The following is a 22,254-nucleotide window of genomic DNA, read 5'->3' on the forward strand; positions in this document are numbered from 1 at the left end:
TTAAAGACTAACAGATTTATTTGGGCATAAGCTTTCGTGGGCAAACCACCACCTCACTCCATGCATCTGAAGAAGTGGTGTTTTACCCACGAAAGCTTATGCCCAAATAAATCTGTTAGTCTTTAAGGTGCCACCGGACTCCTTGTTGTTTTTGTGGATACAGACTAACACGGCTACCCCAATACTTGACAGCAATTGATATTTACGTTCTTTGTAAAGCACTTTGAGGTCTAAAGATGAAAAGTGCATTCAGAGTCCTCAGCAGCCAGCATGAATTAATTTTGCAGCCCTGTCTCCCTGGTACCTGCCCTGGGCTGGGTTCTCCTGTGGCATGCCGGCAGTGTGCTGATTTAAAGTGCCAAGAAGGCAGGGGAGAGGCTGATTACAGTTAATCTTTAAACCAGCTCCATTTACCTTTCACCTTTTCACATTCACTCTCCATTTTCTGAGACTCCACCTTCCACTCCCACAATACACAGACCTAAGAAGAAGGCAAGAGGCAGCAGGCGGCCAGGCTCAGCTCCTAAGGTAATTGCCAGGCCTTCCCCTTAGCAGGGAACATTTGGGGTGGGTGGGGGTGTCAGGCAGGAGGAAGAGGAGGAGGAGGAAGGACAAAGCTCATTTCTGGTTTCCTGGTCAGATCCCCAGTGCTGGTGGCGTCTGTGGGCTCTCTCTGCTGGGGAAGTTACAGGCATCTGTTCTGGGAGTAGAGGTGACAGTGACCTGTGCTGGAGGGCCAGTACCAGCAGGTCCATTTTCCAGCACAGTGACAAAGCAGCCTCTACGTTTCTGCTTGTGCTGAGCCTCCCAGGTGTGGCTGCAAACTGCACTGAGGAATGTGACCACCTGCTCTGATGGTGCAAATGCAGCCTGCAACCATAATGCCATAGTCTGCACAGGCTAGCACAATTTTAGAGTCCACATCTGAAAACCTAGCTCTGTAACCAGCTTGCCAGGGGAAGCCTCCTCCAGCACCCAATGTAAGCTAGGCCTGTCCCCTAGATCCTGGCTCCAGGACTCTTCTCACCCCCTTCTCTTCTACACCCCCCCCAGGGCACCTCCTGCCTCAGCTCTTCCCGCCCCAGAGGGTCAAAAAATGGGGGACTGGACCCCAAAATTCTGAAACTTAAAACAAATACTGCTTGTATTGTGTCCATATCTGTTGTTCAACTGTTGAACTCCCCCTGCTCACCGGCAGCGTGTGTGTGAGAATTACTGGGGCCAACGCTGTGAAACTTATTCAGAGGATTTTGGCCCCTGCAGCAGGAGCTCTCACCCCACATCTGCCCATCCCCCAAATCATTCTGAATCCCAAGCAATTTGTTCTGCCCCCACAACCACCCAGCCCCAACATCAGTTCTACCCAGTCCAGCCCCACTGCTCCTGCAGGCAGCTCCAGGGCTCTCCTCCCCACCAGTCTGGGTGTGGCAGGGAGGGGAGGAGCAGAGAACCCACTTTGCTCACTGGAGTAGCAGGTAGTGGGGATTAGCTGCAGGGCTCCCCCTGCTGGCCACTCCCCTCTTGTGAGAAAGGCCTCGAGCAGTGGCTCTCAACCTATCCAGACTATTGTACCCCTTTCAGGAGTCTGATTTGTCTTGCCTGTCCCAAGTTTTACCTCACTTAAAAACTACTTGCTTACAAAATCAGACATAAAAATACAAAAGTGGCACAGCACATTACTGACAAATTGCTGACTTTCTCCTTTTTACCATATAGTTATAAAATAAATCCATTGAAATATGACTATTGTATGTACATGTCAGTGTATAGTCTATAGGGCAGTATAAACAAGTCATTGTCTGCAAGCAATTTTAGTTTGTACTGACTTCACTAGTGCTTTATATGTAGCCTGTTGTAAAACTAGGTGAATACCTAGAGGAGCTGATGTACCCCAGGGGAACACACATCCCCTGACTGAGAACCACGGAACTAAAAGACTCCAGAGTGGGCTTAGGGCAGCTCTGACTTGCTTCCTACCACAGTCCTGACTGGTTGATTTATGCCTCCTTGGGAAGACCCACCAATCAGAGTGCAGTTCCCGCCCGCCCTGCCCAGCAGAGCTGAAATTCACCATGTAGAGACGGGGCTTGAGCCCCACAGCCCCTGACCCTGCAAGGAACCCTGGGACTTAGCAACATTGCTGCCCCGACCCTCCCCCTCGATGCTGCCTCCTGACCCCTCCCCATCAGCACTGACCCCTTCCCCACCCCCCTCAGTGCTGCCATTTCCCTGACCCTCCCGCCAAGCACTGCCCCCTGCCCCACTCCCCATCAGCACTGCCCTGTTTCCCTGCCCCATTCCCCCAGCACTGCCCTGACCCCCTGCCACACCCCAGCACGGCCCCTCCCTCTCTGTGCTGCTCCCTCAGAACTGACTCCTTCCCCACCGTCCTCAGCACTGACCCCCCTTTTCTGCCCCTCCCGATCACTGACCCCTTCCCCTTCCCCTCCCCCATCACTGCCCCTTCCCCTCTGTGCTGCCCCCTGCCAACCCCTCCTCTGCACTGCCCTCCTGTCTCACCCCCAGCACTGCCCCACCCTGTGCTACTCCCTGCCCCTCCCCGCTCAGCACTGACTCCTTCCTCTGACTCCCCCACATCAGTGCTGCCCTGTTCCCCTGCCCCTCCCCCTCAGTGCTGCTCTCCTGCCCCTCCCCCTATCTGCTGCCCTCCTGCCTCACCCCCAGCACTGCCCCCTCCCTCTGTGCTGCCCCCTGACCGTCCCCTCAGCACTGACCCTTCTTCCTCCATGCTGCCTCTGACCATCCCATCCCATCCCCCTTTGCAATGACTCCTGTCCCTGCCTCACCTCCCTCAGCGCTGTCCTCCTGACCCACCCTCCTAAGCACTGACCCCCATTTGCTGCCCCCTGGCCCTCCCCCTCAGCACTGACCCCTTCTCCTGATCCTCCCCCTCTGCACGGACCCCTGCCTCACCCTTCAGTACTGTCCTCTGCCCATCTACCCCTTCCTTTCTACCCACCCCCAGACACTTCTCCCCTCAGCATTGCCTCCTCCAGCTCCCACCCCAGCACTGCCCCCTGCCCTTTTACTCCTCTCCCTGGGCATCTCCCAATGCTCTCTTTCCTTCTAACCCTCCTGGATATATCCTGCCTCATTTCTGTCCTGCCTCATCACCAGCCCTTTCACACATGCCCTAGCCACCTCTCACCTCAAATTCATGTATAGTCCTTCCAGATGCAAGAGGTTAGTACTTAGCATCATTTGGATCTCACAATCCACTTCTCAATGCTCTCCTGGGATCATGAATTCAGACACCCACTCATGGACAGAAGGACAAAAATCTTAGCACTTATATCCCATGAGCTTTGTGAGACAAAGAGATTTAACCCTGAAATAGTTACAAAAGCCTGTGAGCCAAGAAGCTTCAATAACAGCAATGCTCTGAGCAGAATGACAAATAGGTTCCCCCACGACCCTGGGCTCTCCAGTTCTTGGGACAGGCAGAATACTGCTGGCACAGCCGGCAGTAACACAGACCAAGAACAGCTGACCTGCACTCCAGCAGGAGATCAAGTCATTGCAGAAAGAACTTTTGAGAGCAAGCAGCACTGTAATGAGAAAGGCATTGTGGTTCAGAGATGGTCAGTACAGACAGATGTCCAATACGATGATCTCCACTGCTTCCATTTTTTTCATGCAGTGCTTTTGGTTTACAAAGCATTGTACAGACATTGGCTAATCCTCACAATAGCTATGAGAGGCAGGGAGCAGTGAGTGGGTTTTATCTCCATTTTACAGATGGAGAGACTGAGTCAAGACTGTATAGCAAGTCCGCCTCAGAGCCAGGATTAGAACTCAGGCATCCCTGCCTTCCGCCCTGGCGCTCAGCCTGCAGGACCAAGCTCTCTCTCTCATGATCTTTATTAAGCGGCTGTAGTAGTTTGTAGTTGTCAGCATTATGTTTTATTTGCATTTTATTAAAAAACAAACAAACAAACAAAAAAGGCAGCTGTACCAGAAGTGCCTGGAGTCAATGGACACTGGTCCCTGCCATGGGACAGGATCATGGGAGGAAATAATCTGGTCTCTTCCCAGCACTGGTCTATGTCACACCTTCATTTCAGGGCCTGGAGACTTCTGTCCCCCCAATCTCCCTGTGACTTGTTTTTCTGGTGTGCAGTTTCCTGAAGCCAAATGGAATGTGCCTGGTACCTTTGTGTCTGCAGCCTCCTCTGTGCCTGGCCTGCGGCAGCAGGACATCCTTGCAGCATTGACAGTAAGGTGGGTATGGAGGACTCTTCCCAGGGCTCAGGGTAGTCTAAAATCATCCAGGAAAGGGGCTCAGTGACCCAGGAGGTCCTGTGCAGCCCAGTAAACTGAATGCAAGACAATGAAAAAATACCCTAGAAAGCTGAACCAAACTGCAAAGGGACCAGGAGAGATTAGAGTAGGTTCTGCATGCAGCAAGAGGCAGCTCCATACAGAAAGGTGTAACGTCATACATGTAGGCAGGGAGGGCTACCAAGATATGTGGTGGATTCTCCAGCATTTTTTTTAGAAAGAAATGGCCATTCATAGATTCCAAGGCCAGAAGGGACCATTGTGATCATCTAGTCTAGACTCCTCTATAGCACAGGCCAGAGAACTGTCCCACAATAATTCCTAAGGCAGATCTTTTAGAAAATCATCCAATCTTGGTTTAAAAATCGCAATGATAGAGAATCCACCATGATCCTCAGTAAACTGTTCCAATGGTTGATTACTCTCACCATTAAAAATTGCATTATTTCCAGTCTGAATTTGTCTAGCTTCAACTTCCAGCCATTGGATCTTGTTATGGTTTTCTCTGCTAGCTTGTTTCTTCCACATGTAGATACTCAAGTCACCCCTTTAACTTAACAGAGAGAAGGTTAATAGATGGAGCTCCTGGAGTCTGTCACAATAAAATATGTTTTCTAATCCTTTAATCATTCTTGTGGCTCTTCTCTGAACCCCTTTCAAATTTATCAACATCCTTTTTGAATTGTGGACACCAAAACTAGACAGTATTCCAGCAGTGGTCACACTAGTGCCAAATACAGAAGTAAAATAAACTTCTCCTTCTCAAGACTTATGCTTCCAAGGATCACATTAGCCCTATTGACCAGTGTCACCCTGGGAGCTCATGTTCAGCTTATTATCCATGATACCCAAATCATTTTCCACATCAGTTTCCCAGGATAGAGTTCCCCATCTTTAGAGCCCTGCAAATCTGCGGATATCCACAGGACATGTTTGCAGATTGGATGCGGATAAAAATTTTGTATCCGCACAGGGTTCTACCCATTTTGTAAGTATGGCCGACATTCTGTGTTCCTAGATGTAAACATTTATATTTAGCCATATTAAAATACATATTGTTTGCTTGCACCCAGTTTACCAAGCAATCTGTCCTGTCCTCTTCATTATTTACCACTCCTTCAATTTTTATGTTATTTGCAAACTTTACCAGTGATCTTATGTTTGCTTCTGGGTCACGGATTAAAAAGCATAGGGCCAAGGACCAATCCCTGTTGGACCCCACTAGAAACACACCTACTCGATGATTCCTCCTTTACAATAATATTTTGAGACCTATGTTAGCCATCTTTTAATCCATTTAATTTGTACCATGTTAATTTTATATTGTTCTAATTTTTTAATCCAAATGTCATGTTACCAAGGCAAATGCCTTACAGAAAAAGTCTATTAAATCAACACTATTACCTTTATCAAACAAATCTGTAATCTAATAAAAAAAAATACCAAGTTAATTTGACAGGATCTATTTTCCATAAATCCATGCTGATTGGCATTAATGATATAACCCTCCTTTAATTCTTAATTAATCAAGTTCCCTATCAGCCACTCCATTATGTCGCCTGAGATCGATGTCACATCAACAGGCCTATAATTACCTGGATCATCCCACTTACCCTTTATAAATATTGGCACAATATTAGCTTTATTCCAGACTTCTGGAACTTCCCCAGTGATCCAAGACTTATTGAAAATCAATACTGATGTCCAGCAAGCACCTCAGCCAGCTCTTTTAAAAGTCTTGAATGTAAGTTATTTGGGGATGCTGATTTAAAATGTCTAATTTTAATAGCTGCTGTTTAACATCCTCCTGAGATACTAGTGGAATGGAAACAGTTATCATTGGAGGACTACATCTGATTTTTCCTAAATCCAGAACAGAAATATTTATTGAATACTTCTGCCTTTTCTATATCACTATTGATAATTCTACCATGTCTATCTAGTAATGGACCAGTATCCTTGTTAGGATTCTTTTTTGTTCTGTATATACTTTAAAACCTCCTTCCTTTTGTCCTTAGCTCTGCTGGTGATAGCTTTCTCCTTGTGTTGCTTTGCTTCCCTTATCAATTTTCTACCATTCCTAGCTTCTGTTTTATATTCATTACTATCACCTTCCCCTTTCTTCCATTTGTGTTATATTTATATAGCTGTTTTCACTTCCCCTTTAAGCCAGGTTGGTTTAAAACCCTTCCATAAATAGTTAGTTAGATGCACTCCTACACATCAGCCATTCTGGCTTGCTTACTCACTCTGCACAGGCAGATGTCTGCTGGTGGACTCTCACCTGGGAACTAGAAGTGTAACACCCCATGCCCAACATGGTCCAAGGAATCAAGCAGTACAGTCCACTTCTCAGGAAGCTGGAGACCCTTGAATGAATTAAGAATACACTGGACAGAGGCAGAGTCTGGGAATTCAAGGGGAGGAAGAAGGGGACACACATTCCAGTGCTACATGGTCACAGGTTTGGAAATGATCCTGAATGATAAATACCACTGAAGTGGATGTCCAGCAACTTTGCCCATCGTACCCTATCTACAGTGTCTGGGCTTCTTCCTCCACCACCCCTTTCTTCTCATGTTCATCTCACTCTGTAAATTGTGTTGTGATTATAGACTCACAGTGACCCACTCTATGCTGGTCTTTATCTAATTGTACTGGCCTGTGTCAGAGACTGGATATTGGACTAAAACAACCATTGGTGTGATCTGCTCTGCTAGCTCCTATGTTCCTAAATTTTTTTCTGTTTTTCTCTCAAACTCTGCAACAAACAATTAAGGTAATGAATTATGTTTGAAATTTTTGAGAGTCTCCTGGAGAATCCTACCAGGGATGCAGAACCCCTCATATAGATGACAATATTTTCTCAGGGATGGGCTGACTGCAGTGGAAGGAGCCTTCTACACACTCCAGATTCCCTTCCTGGAAACATCACCAGCTTGGACCTTTCCTTCAACTCCTTGGCAATGCCCAGAAGTGGGACTTTCTTGATACACTTCCCTTCTCTGCATGCCCTAAATCTCTCCCACAACATCATTCCCACGCTCTATCCAGCAGTCTTCTCTAACCTCTGGGCGCTTCATCTGCTGGACCTGAGCAGCTGCAACATCTCCCACCTTCACCCAGAAGCTTTCCAGGGCTTGAGAAACCTGGACACGCTGCTCCTGAAAAACAATAAGCTTCAGATTCTGAGGCTGCCTGCGTTCCTTGCCTTCAGAGCCCTTGTCCATCTGGATCTGCGGAACAATGATCTGCTCTCTGTGGATGCACTAGTCCTGCAGCTGATGGAAAGAACCCAACAGGTCCTGCTTCAGGGGAATCCCTGGGTCTGTAATTGCTCCATGTATCCTTTCCAGCAATGGCAACAACAAAGACGAGGTGAGGGAAGGACTGAGGGCAGGGCTACCATGGGTAAAGAGGAGGGACTGAAGGGCAAATGCCCTGGAAGGGTTCAGATAAGGATTACAGGAGTAACAGATGTAGAAAACCTATTTGGTCCCTTTTATTCCATATCTTCTGATTAATGCAGGTTATTTCCAGCAGACTATTTTCTAGGGTTTGTCTAATCCTTTTTTAAGGGATATCAACTTAAAAAATCACTCTGAAAGTTTTTATGTATTGTGGTTAAAAGTAGAAAAGGAGTACTTGTGGCACCTTAGAGACTAACCAATTTATTTGAGCATAAGCTTTATTTGGAATCCGATGAAGTGAGCTGTAGCTCACGAAAGCTCATGCTCAAATAAATTGGTTAGTCTCTAAGGTGCCACAAGTACTCCTTTTCTTTTTGTGAATACAGACTAACATGGCTGCTACTCTGAAACCTGTAGTTACAAGTAATGCTCAAGATTCCTAGAAATCATGCATTAGAGAAAAGGCTTTTTTTCAGTTTGGCTAAGATTTTGAAAACTGGGCACCTAAAATTCACCTCCTAATCTACATTTAGGCACCTGAATAAATGGCCAGATTTCAAAAGTGCTAACCACTCAACAGTTCCTATTATCCACTTCAGTGGGAGCAGGACCTCAAACCTCAGAGCCCAGTTTTTGAAATGGACTAGATTTCACGGTGAGGGTGTCCCTATAACTGTTGACATTTCTATCACAATGTGAGACCTTGTCTACACTACAAATTAAGTTGATCTATGTTAGGTCAACATGCAGCCACCACAGTAATTACTGTGGTTTTTCATGTATCAGAGGGGTAGCCGTGTTAGTCTGGATCTGTAAAAGCGGCAAAGAGTCCTGTGGCACCTTATAGACTAATAGACGTATTGGAGCATAAGCTTTCATGGGTAAATACTCACTTCACTGGATGCATGCTGTGGTTTTTCATGTCCATGCTACCCTCCTTCTGCTGATGGTGCGCATCTTCACCAGGAGTGCTCGCACTGACTTAAGTGGGGCAGTGTGGGGGGCTCACAGCCAGACCCCACTCCCCCCTCGCTGCCCGGGGCTCACGGCCCAAGCTCCCACCTCAAGACTCGCAGCCGAGGCTGTCAGTGCTGGGCAGCGGGGGGCTCTGGCTGTGAGCCCCACGCAGGGCTGACAGCCAAAAAGCAACGTAGTAACTCAGTGTCTACACTGACACTGCGTCGCCCTATCTACCTCAACTTAAGTGCTACGCCTGTTGCAGAGAAGGAGTTATTAAGGCGATATAGCGGTCGACTTACATTGGTGGGAGCTACACTGTAGTGTAGATGCTTACAGAGCTTGGTCAACTTAAGCTGCCTTATGTCGACCTAACTCTGTAGTTAGGGTTGCCAGGAGTCTGGTTTTCGACCGGAGCACCTGGTCAAAAAGGGACCCTGGCAACTCCGGTCAGCACTGCTGACCGGGTTGTTAAAAGTCTGGTTGGTGGCACAGCAGGGCTAAGGCAGGGTCTCTGCCTGCCATGGCTCCGTGCGGCTCCCAGAAGCAGCGGCATGTCCCTCCTCCGGCTCTTACATGTAGGGGCAGCCAGGGGGCTCTGCACACTGCTCAAGAGCTGACTCTGCAGCTCCCATTGGCAGGGAACCACAGCCAATGGGAGCTGCGGGGATGGCATCTGAGGAGGGGGCAGTGCGCAGAGCCACCAGGCCAGAGGTGGGGACATGCCACTGCTTTCAAGAGCTGCTTGAAGCAAGCACTGCCCGGAGCCTGCACTACTGACCTCCTCCCACATCCCAACCCCCTGCCCCAGCCCTGATCCCCCTCCCACCCTCTGAATCCCCAGAGTACCCTCCTACACCCAAAGCCCCTCATTCCCAGCCCCATCTGAGTCAGCATCCCCAGCCAGAGCCCTCACACACACACACCCTGGATCCCAACCCCCTGCCCCAGCCCAGAGCTCCCTCCCACACTCCAAACCCCTCACCCCAGCTTGGAGCCCCCTCCTAAACCCCAAATCCCTCATCCCCAGCCCCACATCAGAGCCTGCACCTGCCAGAGCCCTCACCCCCCTGCACCCCAACCCTCAGCCCAGAGCTCCCTCCTGCACCCTGAACCCCTCATTTCTGGCCCCACCCTGGAATCCACACCCCCAGCCCAGAGGCTGTACCCCCTCTCACATCCCAACCCTCTGCCTCAGCCTGGAGCCCCCTCCCATACGCCGAACCCCTTGACTCCATGCCCCAGCCTGGAATCATAGAATCATAGAATATCAGGGTTGGAAGGGACCCCAGAAGGTCATCTAGTCCAACCCCCTGCTCAAAGCAGGACCAATTCCCAGTTAAATCATCCCAGCCAGGGCTTTGTCAAGCCTGACCTTAAAAACCTCTAAGGAAGGAGATTCTACCACCTCCCTAGGTAACGCATTCCAGTGTTTCACCACCCTCTTAGTGAAAAAGTTTTTCCTAATATCCAATCTAAACCTCCCCCACTGCAACTTGAGACCATTACTCCTCGTTCTGTCATCTGCTACCATTGAGAACAGTCTAGAGCCATCCTCTTTGGAACCCCCTTTCAGGTAGTTGAAAGCAGCTATCAAATCCCCCCTCATTCTTCTCTTCTGCAGGCTAAACAAGCCCAGCTCCCTCAGCCTCTCCTCATAACTCATGTGTTCCAGTCCCCTAATCATTTTTGTTGCCCTTCGCTGGACTCTCTCCAATTTATCCACATCCTTCTTGAAGTGTGGGGCCCAAAACTGGACACAGTACTCCAGATGAGGCCTCACCAATGTCGAATAGAGGGGAACGATCACGTCCCTCGATCTGCTCGCTATGCCCCTACTTATACATCCCAAAATGCCATTGGCCTTCTTGGCAACAAGGGCACACTGCTGACTCATATCCAGCTTCTCGTCCACTGTCACCCCTAGGTCCTTTTCCGCAGAACTGCTGCCTAGCCATTCGGTCCCTAGTCTGTAGCTGTGCATTGGGTTCTTCCGTCCTAAGTGCAGGACCCTGCACTTATCCTTATTGAACCTCATCAGATTTCTTTTGGCCCACTCCTCCAATTTGTCTAGGTCCTTCTGTATCCTATCCCTCCCCTCCAGCTCCTCAAAATAAATCCTCCAGCCCCTCCCACTCCTCCCAGTTTAGTATCATCCGCAAATTTGCTGAGAGTGCAATCCACACCATCCTCCAGATCATTTATGAAGATATTGAATAAAACCGGCCCCAGGACCGACCCTTGGGGCACTCCACTTGATACCGGCTGCCAACTAGACATGGAGCCATTGATCACTACCCGTTGAGCCCGACAATCTAGCCAGCTTTCTACCCACCTTATAGTGCAGTCCCCTCCTGCACCCCAGAGCCCTCACCCCATCTTGCATCCCAACCCCGAGCCAGCCTGGTGAACAAAGAGAGGTGGCAATGGTGTGAGCCGGGGGTGGGACAGGGCAGGGCAAGGGTGTTCAGGTTTGTGTGAATAGGAAGTTGGCAACCTTATCTGTAGTGGAAACCAAGCCTAAATGTATTTGGTGCTTTACAGGTAACAGGCAGCTCACACTGACAGCAACTCCTCCCCCTAATTTTGTTTGTTGCTGATGGCTCCATATTTAGTGATTTCTTCCCTTGTTTCTTCCATTAGGTTTCACTAGAGGCTGAGAACAGGCTAAGTGGGTGGGCATTAGCTGGGGCACTCACTTGTGCTCTTTATATAAGGAGCAAGGGTAAAGACCTCCCTCCAAAATGGGGATGGCAGGATGGGTGGGAAGGTGGAGCCCCTCCTCCTGCAACTAAGTCAGGTTTTGTCTCCTAGCTGTGCAAGTACTCTGTGCCTCCCCACCAGAATTCCAGGGCCAGGAGGTCAAGACCCTGAACTTTCAGGATCTGGGCTGCAGGAGGAAACAGTGGTTTCCTCAGACTCCGCTTTCAGTCAGAAGAAAACTGCTGGCCACAGTGCAGAGAAATGACAGTAAGTTGTGCGGCTACAGGAGCTCTGGTCCCATGTGAACGCTCTAGTTCCCTATTTAATCAGTTTTCCTATCAAGTGGCATATTCCCAAAGTATATACCCCACTGATCCAGTATCTGAGGTCTGAATTCCTGCTCTGCCTCCTACCTAACCCATCGTGAGATTTTGGTTCACTCTGTTCTGCTAGGTTTGGATTCCTCTTCACTGTAATGAACATTCCTGGCAGCATCAGTAGCTGGAGAGGCTGCCTGATCTCTGCTCTGGACCTTGTCAGAGTGAGTGTGTGCTGTCCTGGCTGGGGACAAGGGCTGTAACAGTCATATCGGGTATGCCTGCACTGTAAGTAAAAACCCACAGCTGGCTGGTGTCAACTGGCTCGGGCTAAGGGGCTGTTCAGTTCTGGTGTAGATGTTGGGCTTGGGCTGGAGGCTGGGCACCAAGACCCTGCAATGGTCCCAGAACTTAGGCTGCAGCCTGAGCTGGAACATCTGCATCACAATTAAACAGCTCCTTGGCCTGAGCCCAAGTCAGCTGGCACAGGCCAGCCATGAGTGTCTAATTGCAGTATAGACATACTCTTAGAGCAGGGGTCTTCACAACAAATTTTTTTGTTGTCAGAGTGCAGCCACCAACTCTTGCTGGTGGCCACATTGACACTTTTTCCTAAAATACTTAATTAACTTTTGGAAAAACAAATAAATATGCACATATACATGTCCAAATCATTGTAATCTATTTATGTAGGTTTTTTTTTATCGCAGACTCAATAATTAAAAATAATGCTGTGAAAAGTGATATTTGTATGTTTGTTAATATCACTTATCACAGCCTCCCAGCTACCTACTAAGTGTGCAGTGAAAAGTGACATGTTTTTCATATCACTTTTCTCAGCAACCACCAGGACAAATAAAAGGCTGGATGGGGGGGGATTGGAGGGGGAGGCAGTTGGGACCCAGGGCAATGGTGGGGGGGAAAGCACCAGATGCTGCAGAGCCAGAGGTTGGTGCCTGCTGCACAACCACCCAAGCCCCTGGTGGTTAGAGGCCAGAGTGTGGGGCTGGAGCCAGGGTCTGCTCCTGAAGCCCCACAGCCAGGCTCCCAAAGTCCTGCCGGTGGAGCCTGCTGCACAGCCACCCAAACCCCATTGCCCCTCCACCCATGGTGGGTTGAGAACACACCTTTCTCCTGCAGTATTGTGCCCCACCTGTCTCCAGAGGCGGTGGAGGGCAGGGCATCCAGGAGCAACGGGGAGGGAGGGAGAGGGGCTGATGTTCTGTGCCCTCCCCATCACCGCCCAGGAGGATCTTGTGGCCACAGGAAAAGCCCCTGGTGGCTGCATTTAAGAAACTCTTTGTTGTCAGATAAAGCACCAGGTAATTTTACACAACAAAATAAGTTAACCTCATCAAAGCTATCAGAGACTCAGATACTACATGATAGGAACCAATACAATACAGGAGCCCAGAGGCTAGTTAGTGGGAGACTTATGAAATCTGAATGATCTCTTTCCATCTGAGCAGGATAACTATCCCTCCCCCAAGACCTTATGCTGAGCTGCGTTTTAGAAGAAAATTCTTCAAAAAGGTCAGAACCTACACAGTGTTAGCACTTGAGAGAAACCTTTTACATTAGCAAAGCTGTGGCAGTTTACACCACTTATTCCAATGAACAGCTGCCATTTAACAGCTTCTCAGTATTTAATGAAATGAAACAAAACATTACTCCTTCCTCATCACACCATTTCCTAGACAAAACATTTGCAAATTCCTATATTCCATTTAACAGAGTGGAGAACCACCCTTTTGTTTTTCTCAGGATTATTCCATTTACACAAATCCTGGCACTTTACATTCAAATTATAAGAACATAAGAGCATAAGAATGGCCCTACTGAGTCAGGCCAAAGGTCCATCTAGCCCAGTATCCTGTCTTCTGACAAAAAGAAAAGGAGGACTTGTGGCACCTTAGAGACTAACAAATTTAACTGAGCATAAGCTTTCGTGAGCTACAGCTCACTTCATCGGATGTATTCAGTGGAATATACAGTGGGGAGATTTATATACACAGAGAACATGAAACAATAGGTGTTACCATACACACTGTAAGGAGATAATCAACGTGGGCCATTTCCAGTAGTTGACAAGAACATCTGAGGAACAGCGGGGGTTGGGGGTGGGGTGGGGGTGGGAGAAGAGATCAACTGCTGGAAATGGCCCACCTTGATCATCACTACAAAAGGTGTTGTCCCCGACCCACCCCCCCCCCCTTGCTGGTAATAGCTCACCTTACCTGATCACTCTTGTTACAGTGTGTATGGTAACACCCATTGTTTCATGTTCTCTGTGTATATAAATCTCCCCGCTGTATTTTCCACTGAATGCATCCGATGAAGTGAGCTGTAGCTCATGAAAGCTTATGCTCAAATAAATGTGTTAGTCTCTAAGGTGCCACAAGTCCTCCTTTTCTTTTTAGAGTAACAGCCGTGTTAGTCTGTATTCGCAAAAAGAAAAGGAGTACTTGTGGCACCTTAGAGACTAACCAATTTATGTGAGCATAAGCTTTAGCTCACGAAAGCTTATGCTCAAATAAATTGGTTAGTCTCTAAGGTGCCACAAGTACTCCTTTCCTTTTCTTTTTGCGGATACAGACTAACACGGCTGCTACTCTGAAACCTGTCTTCTGACAGTGGCCAGTGCCAGGTGCCCCAGAGGGAATGAACAGAACAGGGAATCATCAAGTGATCCATCCCATGTTGCTCATTCCCAATTTTGTTAGGCTTTATCTTCGCTGCCCATCCCCACCCAAAAAAAGTGTTAACTAAGGCACATTAACCATCCCACCTTAAAATCCTAGTGGAAACAAGGCACTGTAGTATTTACCACAAGGCAGCTAAGCTATACCCTTGCCTGTGACTGATCTCACTTTTATTATTTTTAACAGTGAAGACATAGCCAAAATTAGGATTTAAAGATGTGTTAGATTATCTGGATCCATCTAATTAAAACCTTCAAAGCTAAAGACAAAGCAAATTGTACTGTAACACTTGCTCCGCTGAGTCTTTAACTTGTGCTGCTTTCACTTGCTAAAGAACAATTTGCTTTGTCTTGACTAAAGTTTAAGGTTTTAATTAGATGGAGCCAGATAACATACCTTTAAATCCTAACTTAGACAAAGCCTTGGTAAATTGTCTCCCAGACATGGGATTATGTGTCACCAAATTATCTCAGAAAAAGTGTTTGAGGGTGTTAACTATTAGTAACTCTTCCAAATTCACTAATACATAAACTCCCTTGTTCCCCTTTAGTAATTGTACCTGCTTTAATGGTGTTTTCTGTTAGGCTGAAAATTTCAACAGCAGGCAACTTCAGTTCTGAACACACTGGACCCAGTTCACCCTGCAATCATTTGCACCCATGCAAAGAGAATGTGAAGTGGGTGTAAAATGCTACCATTCTAATAGGCGCCATTAAGCAGCACCATTGTGGCTTATGGAGCATCATCCCTATGTCTATGGAAGTAGGGCCTGGCAATTCCTCACCCATCAGGAAGATACTGGTGAGACATGGGTATTCCCTGAACTACTCCATCTCTCTTTCCTCTGCAGCAATCACCACTGCAGCAACCACTTCTTCGCCTGCAGGGAAGGGAGGGAACAGCTGGCCATACTTGGTGGGCTTCCTTGTAGCAGCTGTTGGCATCTCCATCCTGATTGCACTGGCTGCAAAGTGCAAATTATTCCATATGAACTTTGTCAGCTACCGCCACCAGCCACTGCCTGACACCAGCTCGATGGGGGTTGCCTGGGGGGAGAACCAATCCATGCCTAGTGCTGCTGGGCTGCAACTGGAGGATGATGATGGCTTCATTGAAGATAACTACATCCAGCCAAGTGAACAGCTGCAGGAAGAAGACGAATTGGAGCCACATTTCTCCCTCTGAGACTGGGACTTCACCCATGCTCCCCTCCCAGCTGTCCCTCTTCATCTTCTGGGGCCAGGGCATTCAACTCCTGGCCTGTCATTTCAGCCCTCAGCAGCCCAGGACCTCCACCTCCATTCCTAGCCTTCCTTCTCCACTGAGTCATCACTATTCTTGTTTTAGCTTCCACTGTTTAACTTGGGGGGTGGGGCCAACATGAAAAAAGGAGCTGAGAAGTGGCATGAGAGAAGGGTGTGATGAGGAACGGGTCAGCATGGGAGAGGAGTTTATGGGAGCAGAGCTTACTGGGAAGCTATTAGGTTCCAATTTTATCCCTGGTCTAACAGCATCAACTTCAATGGTGTTACACTAGGGAAGAATCACAGAATATCAGGGTTGGAAGGGACCTCAGGAGGTCATCTAGTCCAACCCCCTGCTCAAAGCAGGATCAATCCCCAATTAAATCATCCCAGCCAGGGCTTTGAGTATAACCCAAAGTGCAGGGAGGTCTGTCTTGGCACTGAAAACAAACTGCTCTTTACTCATCTGTACATCTTTGCTTCAGTATTTGAAATGCCATAAAGCAAAAAGTGAAAGCCAGCCTGGTGCAGCCTTTGCTCCTAGCATGAGGCCATGAAGAGACCCCCCACCCTCAGCACCAGCCTCATGCACGCCAGCCTGAGCCAGAGCTCCAGAAGACCAGCATTGAGACGGACACACACCAGCACAGACACTCCTGAGTCTGGTGAAATTGCACAGAGAAGACAAAGGCTAGAACATCCCCCATGAGATCCTGTCTCTCTGCAGCCTCTAGTGACTCTGCTCTGGAGAGGGAGGTACCGCCCATCAACATGACAAAGCCACTAACCTGTGTATCAAGCCTGCTTTCTGATCCTAGCTCATATGAGAGCTCAGAAGCCAAAGGAGGGGAAAAGCCAGGGAGAGTTATAAGAGGAGCATATGGGAAGCTGTCTGGCTGCGGTGCCAAACGGGCTCTGTTGTTTAACCTGACTGTGTGTGGCTGCACAGCATGTCTCACAGGTCACTCTCACGGCTCCTTCCACTTCAGAGCTGGACCTTGTTTGGGTTTATTCCTTTTGATTGGCTGCCCTCCTGGTTACAAGGCCCAGCACTTGCAGTGGGAGCTGGCTGCTGAGTCCTGAAACCAGTTTGATGATATCTCTAACACACAGTGATGTTATCCTCGTGCCTATTATCCTCCTGAGGGGTCCCGGCTTTACAGGCTACATCTGTGGGGATTCTTCATCAAGGGTGAAATACAGCCATCTGTTTAAGAGAACAGGAGGCAAAGGAGAATCCTTGGCCTAGTAGAAACTGCACAAGCATGTGTCAACCTAATAAAATACACATTTTTTTAACTGTGTGTGCAGGGTGAAGACAAGCAGCTTCCTCTCTTTATTTTGTGAAAAAACCCTTCTTCCCTGCCAGTGTTACCAGGTGTGATACATGTGGAACAGCATAAACTCTTGTAGCACCCCCTCTCCACCTGGTTACCTCCTTTAACGCCAATCTGCTTACAGGTCTGGATTATTTTGGATCCTGCCACCCACCCAGCAGGGTGTATCTTCTTTCTTTTTTCCTATGAAATTATTTGGCTGTGCCTCCACCCCCCTCGCTCCTTTCTGGCAGGATCACCAAGGCAGCTTGGGCAGAAAATTCTAACTACAGGGTAATCCACACTTACTTGGCAGATAGTTGGAAACTTCAAAGAAATAACACAAATACATACAATATATTCAACACAATAATTATATTAAACTGGAGACAAATACAACACAACAGGGTAAAACACTATTTTTAGGGTCACTGGTGCCCACTCTGAAAATACTGTGACAAAGCTCTGTCCTTGCCTCCATGGGTCCCACATTTCCTGGCTAACTAGGAGGCTTTTAACTAGTTTCAGCCAGCCCCTGATTGGCTTCAGGTGTCCCAATCAACCTAGCATTCTCCCTGCCTTCTGGAAAGATCTTAATTGGCCCCAGGTGTCTTAATTGACCTGGAGCAGCTGCCATTTCACTTATCCTGGTACCAGGGATTTGTTTAGCCTGGAGCTAATATATCTATCTCCCACTACTTTTCTATAGCCCTCTGGCCTTGCCCCGTCACAATACCCATGACTGATATATCAAACGTAAAATTAGTGTCCCACTACTACACGTACTTTGTTGCGGCCCTTGATGACCTATAACCACAAAATTCTTCTTTACAGTGGTTTTGCAGGGTGGCTGACAGCCCAAAGGACTCACAAGTGGGAGAAGGTGGTAAATCCCTCCACAGGTGTAATATGCAGCAGGTTATAAAATCCTCAAACCCTTACTCCCTCGCTTGAGGACACAGTTCAGGGAGTAGGGGGTCCCCAAAACAAATTACCTGACTAACTAAAAGATGTGCACTCACAAACTTCATGAATGATCCTCAGGTTCGAAGATGACTCTGGACTCCTCAGTCACTGCAGAGGGGCTGCTCTCTGCTGGCAGGGATCCTTTTCAGGCAGGAGTCAGGCTGTGTCAGTCCCAGGATTTCCCCTCACCACAAAGGGGTGCAGGGCTCCTGGTGTAGTAGGTTACACAACTACACTAACATCTAAACTGTAGCCTCCTAGCCCAGCCTCCAGACACACACTCCGCAGGCAGCAGCCCTGGACTAGTACACAGAGCAAAGCTGACCATATGGTGACTGTTCTCACCTAGGGAGCTGGACGGTGAACTCAGCCTGGCTGGGGAAGTTTCCCAGCAAACTCTACAAATTGGGAATCATCAGTGGGGAAGGAAAATCCCAGGGGAGGGATCTGCTATCAGGTCCCTAGAAGCCTATTCTCAGGGGGAACCCTGCATCCTGGCCTGGGACTCACCAGCTCCCCACACTGCCAGTCCTGCCCTTTTCCTGACTGGCTCTAGACTCACTCCAACATGGCTTCTCCCCTTTTCTCAACTCCCTGGGAGGGCCTATTGGTTGCTGGGCAGACTCTGAGTCTGCCTTGGCTCCCTCTCCCTGCCAGGGACAGTGTGCCTCTCCCTGAGCTGCCAGCAGACAGGGTCCCAGAAATCTATGTAATCTCCTTGGGGGTTACACTCCTTATGTCTTTGTTTCCTCTGTAGAATGCTATGTGCAAATATTAAATAATCAAACAGATTCACGGAACAGGATGGAAGTCCCAGAATTAGAACTGGGCCAAAACACTGGGGTTAATACACTACTCCTTAAAACAAAGGGTTCTGAAACTTTTAATCCTTTGGGGGAAAAAATCAGCTGATTCCAGGATGGATAGCACCAAGAAAGTAGCCACATTTTAGGGGGTTAGGGACACCATTAGGGATTTCTAACTATCCCCAGCTGGAATCCCCTCTTCCCACAGCCCTGCGATCCTGACGTCATCTCTGGCCTGCCATCTCCCCTTAGCATGATTCCTTCAGAAAGAGAATTATAGGGCTGGGATTCAAAGTGAGTCTGTTTCTACTCTTAAAATTGCCTTCCCAGTCTGGCTTGTTCCAACATAATTAACTGCTGGGAAAGCATTGGTGCCAACTATCCTGATTTTATCATGACTCACGATATTTGGTGTTTTCTTTAAAGTCCCAGCTCCTAGAATCACGTGAATTGTGTTTGACGGGAGATGTGTTAATTCTGATGGAATAAATGGGCTCAGAGTCAAAGGTGTTAACATGACCCATCACTGTACAACATGGTTTGGTGTTTTGAGTACAGAGAACGTGGCTTGCTTAGGACTTGTCTATGCTAGAAAAGTTTTTTTTCGCACTGGTATAGCGATACTAGCAACTGCTACTAGTGTAGATGAAGACTTTACTGGCATAGAAGTGCTTCTGTCAATATAGCTTATACAAGTTCCCTGAATAGAATAAGCTACACTGGAAAAGCACTTTTATGAGGGTATAAGTGTATGTAACACTTGGCTTATACCCATAAAACCTCCACACCCTTAATTGACATAGCTTTGCTGGTATAAATTTTTAAAGTGTAGACCCGGCCTTAGTTCCATGGCAAACACACTAGAAAATTAATGGCAAAATTTGGAGAATTATTGATTAAAATACACAGAAAAAAAATCCAAAACAAAATAGAGCATTTTGAAACTTAAACTGCAAAACAATCCTAATCAAAATGTATCAAAGTTCCACTTCAGAGAGAGGTTATTGGTTAGAGTCCCTTATTTGTCCAACAGTTTTCCCTAGGTTAGGTCTGTGACTCATGGTGCCTGGGGCAGCCCTCACTGGCAATGCCAAGGTCAGGGCAGGCTGCAAAAGGGAGAGCAGATATTCCCAAGACTGATGGGTAACACTGAAGTTAAACCTCCCAACTAGTCACAAACTGTGCTTCTGATCCCCCACACTGATTATCAAGAAGGAAAAAAATAAATCACACAGCCCCCTTTACTGCATTCCAGTCTCTGGCCCCCAGTCAGCACCTAGGTCCAGTATAGTGAGAAGTTATTTTAAACTCTGCTCACATATGCAAAATGTTCTTCTGACCTCAGAAGGGTCAGCCACATTACCAGGTCAGTATAGGTTTGGATCTTACCCAAAATACCAGCCAAGTAAAAAGGAAGAACAACAAGAGAGATGTTAAATGGTAAAGCAGTTACATACATACAAAGACTTCAAAGTCCATATAGCAGGTTCCTAGCAGTACTGGTGAGTTTGCCGGCTTGAAAATCCCTCTGGATCACATCCACAGCTTCAAAGGGGTAGCCATGTAAGTCTGTATCAACAAAAACAACAAGGAGTCCGGTGGCACCTTAAACACTAATAGATTTATTTGAGCATAAGCTTTTGTGGATAACCCCACACCCCCCACTTCTTCAGATACATGGAGTGCAAATTACAGATATAGGCATAAATATACTTGCACATGAAGAGAAGGGAGGTACCTCACAAGTGGAGAACCAGAATTGACCAGGCCAATTCAGTCGGGATAGATGTGGTCCACTTGTTGGATCATATTAAAGAAGTTCTGTATTAAAATCACAAATGAGTTTGATTCCCCAGAGTTTAAATTCCAGGGTATTACTAATTAAGAGGTCTCTTGGTTTTTGGTACTGTTTCTCTCCCTCTATGTGTGAAACTTGCAAGCTGCTAACTGTGTTAGTACATTCTAAGACAGAGTCTGTTCTCAAAGCAATTCACAGAGAGAGAAACTCAAAGCAATACTCTAACAACAAAAACAGCACCCAGAGACTTTCATGCCCTTTTGTTGTATTAACAATTGTGATTAAAATAGAGATAGAGGATGTATGTGGATGGATGCTTGGTGTGGATAATAACTGAATGATCAGGGAGGTGCCAGCCTAAGAATCCAGTGTCCATCGGCTGAAGAAGGCATCAAGTGGAAATAACCAGAGGACCCCCTCCGGGAGGGCAGACTGGAATCCACCCAACAGCCTCAAGAATGGGAGAACCAAAGAACAAGATAACATCTTGGAGCCGTCAGGAATGTGCTATCTGCTGATTGATTCAGCAATAGCATGATGAAGCAATTCCCATAGACTGGCCTAGGAAGAAATTCCTATAAAAATAGACTCTAAAAAGTGAGAACTTTGGGGTCTGATTCTGCAAACCAACTTCCAGGAGCATCAGATGAGCATCTGACAAGGCCCTGCTCCCTCCTCATGTCCAGGCCACCTGGCCAGTGGCTTGGCATGAGCAACTCTAAGGCTGGTAACTATGATAACAACCTTGCAGAACCTGTGTGTGTGTGTGTGTTTGTATGAATGAATGTGTGAATAAATATGAGATTGAATGGAATGTTATAACTATAACTAACTGCTTACTATGATTCTTTCTGTATTCACAATAAATGTGGTATTTTGCCTTTTTCCCTTTAATAAGATCCTGCTGGTTTTTATTTTATTGGTATAACACACTCCCAATAATTGATGAGGAAGTGTCAATACCAAGAGAAGGGAAATTGCTTTTGTAGTAAGCCAGCCACTCCCAGCCCCTATTCAAGCCCAAATTAATGGTGTTAAAGTTTGCAAAATGAATTGTAGCTCTGCAGTTTCTCCTTGAAGTCTGTTTTTGAAGCTTTTTTGTTGAAGGATGGCTACTTTTAAATCTGTTACAGAATGTCCAGGGAGATTGAAGTGTTCTCCTACAGGCTTTTGTATGTTACCATTCCTGATTTCTGATTTGTGTCCATTGATTCTTTTACGTAGAGACTGTCTGGGGTACATTGGTTTGGCCAATGTACATGGCAGAGGGGCATTGCTGGCACATATCTAGCACATGATGGCATTTATCTACATTAGTAGATGTGCAGGTGAATGAGCCCCTGATGGCGTGGCTGATGTGGTTGGATCCTCTGATGGTGTTGCTAGAGTAGATATGGGGACAGAGTAGGCAACGGGGTTTGTTACAGGGATGGTTCCCAGGTTAGTGTTTCTGTGGTGAGGTATGTAGTTGCTGGTGAGTATTTGCTTCAGGTTGGGGGGCTGTCTGTAAGTGAGGACTGGCCCGTCTCCCAAGGTCTGTGAGAGTGAGGGATCGTTTTCCAGGAAAGGTTGTAGATCACTGATGATGTTCTAGAGAGGTTTTAGCTGGGGGCTGTATGTGATGGCCAGTGGTCTTCTGTTCTTTTCCTTGTTGGGCCTGTCCTGTAGTAGATGACTTCTGGGTACCCGTCTCGCTCTGTCAATCTGTTTCCTCACTTCCCTAGGTGGCTACT

The 22,254-nt window shown here is 47.3% G+C and overlaps 1 protein-coding gene across 4 annotated transcripts; it reads left to right on the forward strand.

Annotated features, from left to right (window-relative positions):
• The first annotated feature begins 450 nt into the window (after positions 1-450).
• C8H1orf210 (chromosome 8 C1orf210 homolog) lies at positions 451-21,391 on the forward strand. Of its 4 annotated transcripts, none has more exons than XM_073358047.1 (5): positions 451-528; positions 4,142-4,242; positions 7,173-7,680; positions 11,484-11,639; positions 15,242-21,390. In XM_073358047.1, the coding sequence occupies exons 2-5, from the start codon at positions 4,156-4,158 to the stop codon at positions 15,574-15,576; spliced, it is 1,086 nt and encodes a 361-aa protein (XP_073214148.1). In that variant the 5' UTR covers positions 451-528; positions 4,142-4,155; the 3' UTR covers positions 15,577-21,390. The 4 variants fall into 4 exon arrangements, with proteins under 4 accessions (XP_073214148.1, XP_073214150.1, XP_073214149.1 ...); XM_073358048.1 differs by having other exon boundaries at positions 471-528; positions 4,086-4,242; XM_073358050.1 differs by lacking the exon at positions 451-528 and adding an exon at positions 5,943-6,046 and having other exon boundaries at positions 4,155-4,242.
• The last annotated feature ends 863 nt before the right edge of the window (positions 21,392-22,254 follow it).

This window comes from Lepidochelys kempii, chromosome 8, assembly GCF_965140265.1.
Source record: "Lepidochelys kempii isolate rLepKem1 chromosome 8, rLepKem1.hap2, whole genome shotgun sequence".
Classification (NCBI taxonomy): domain Eukaryota; kingdom Metazoa; phylum Chordata; order Testudines; family Cheloniidae; genus Lepidochelys; species Lepidochelys kempii.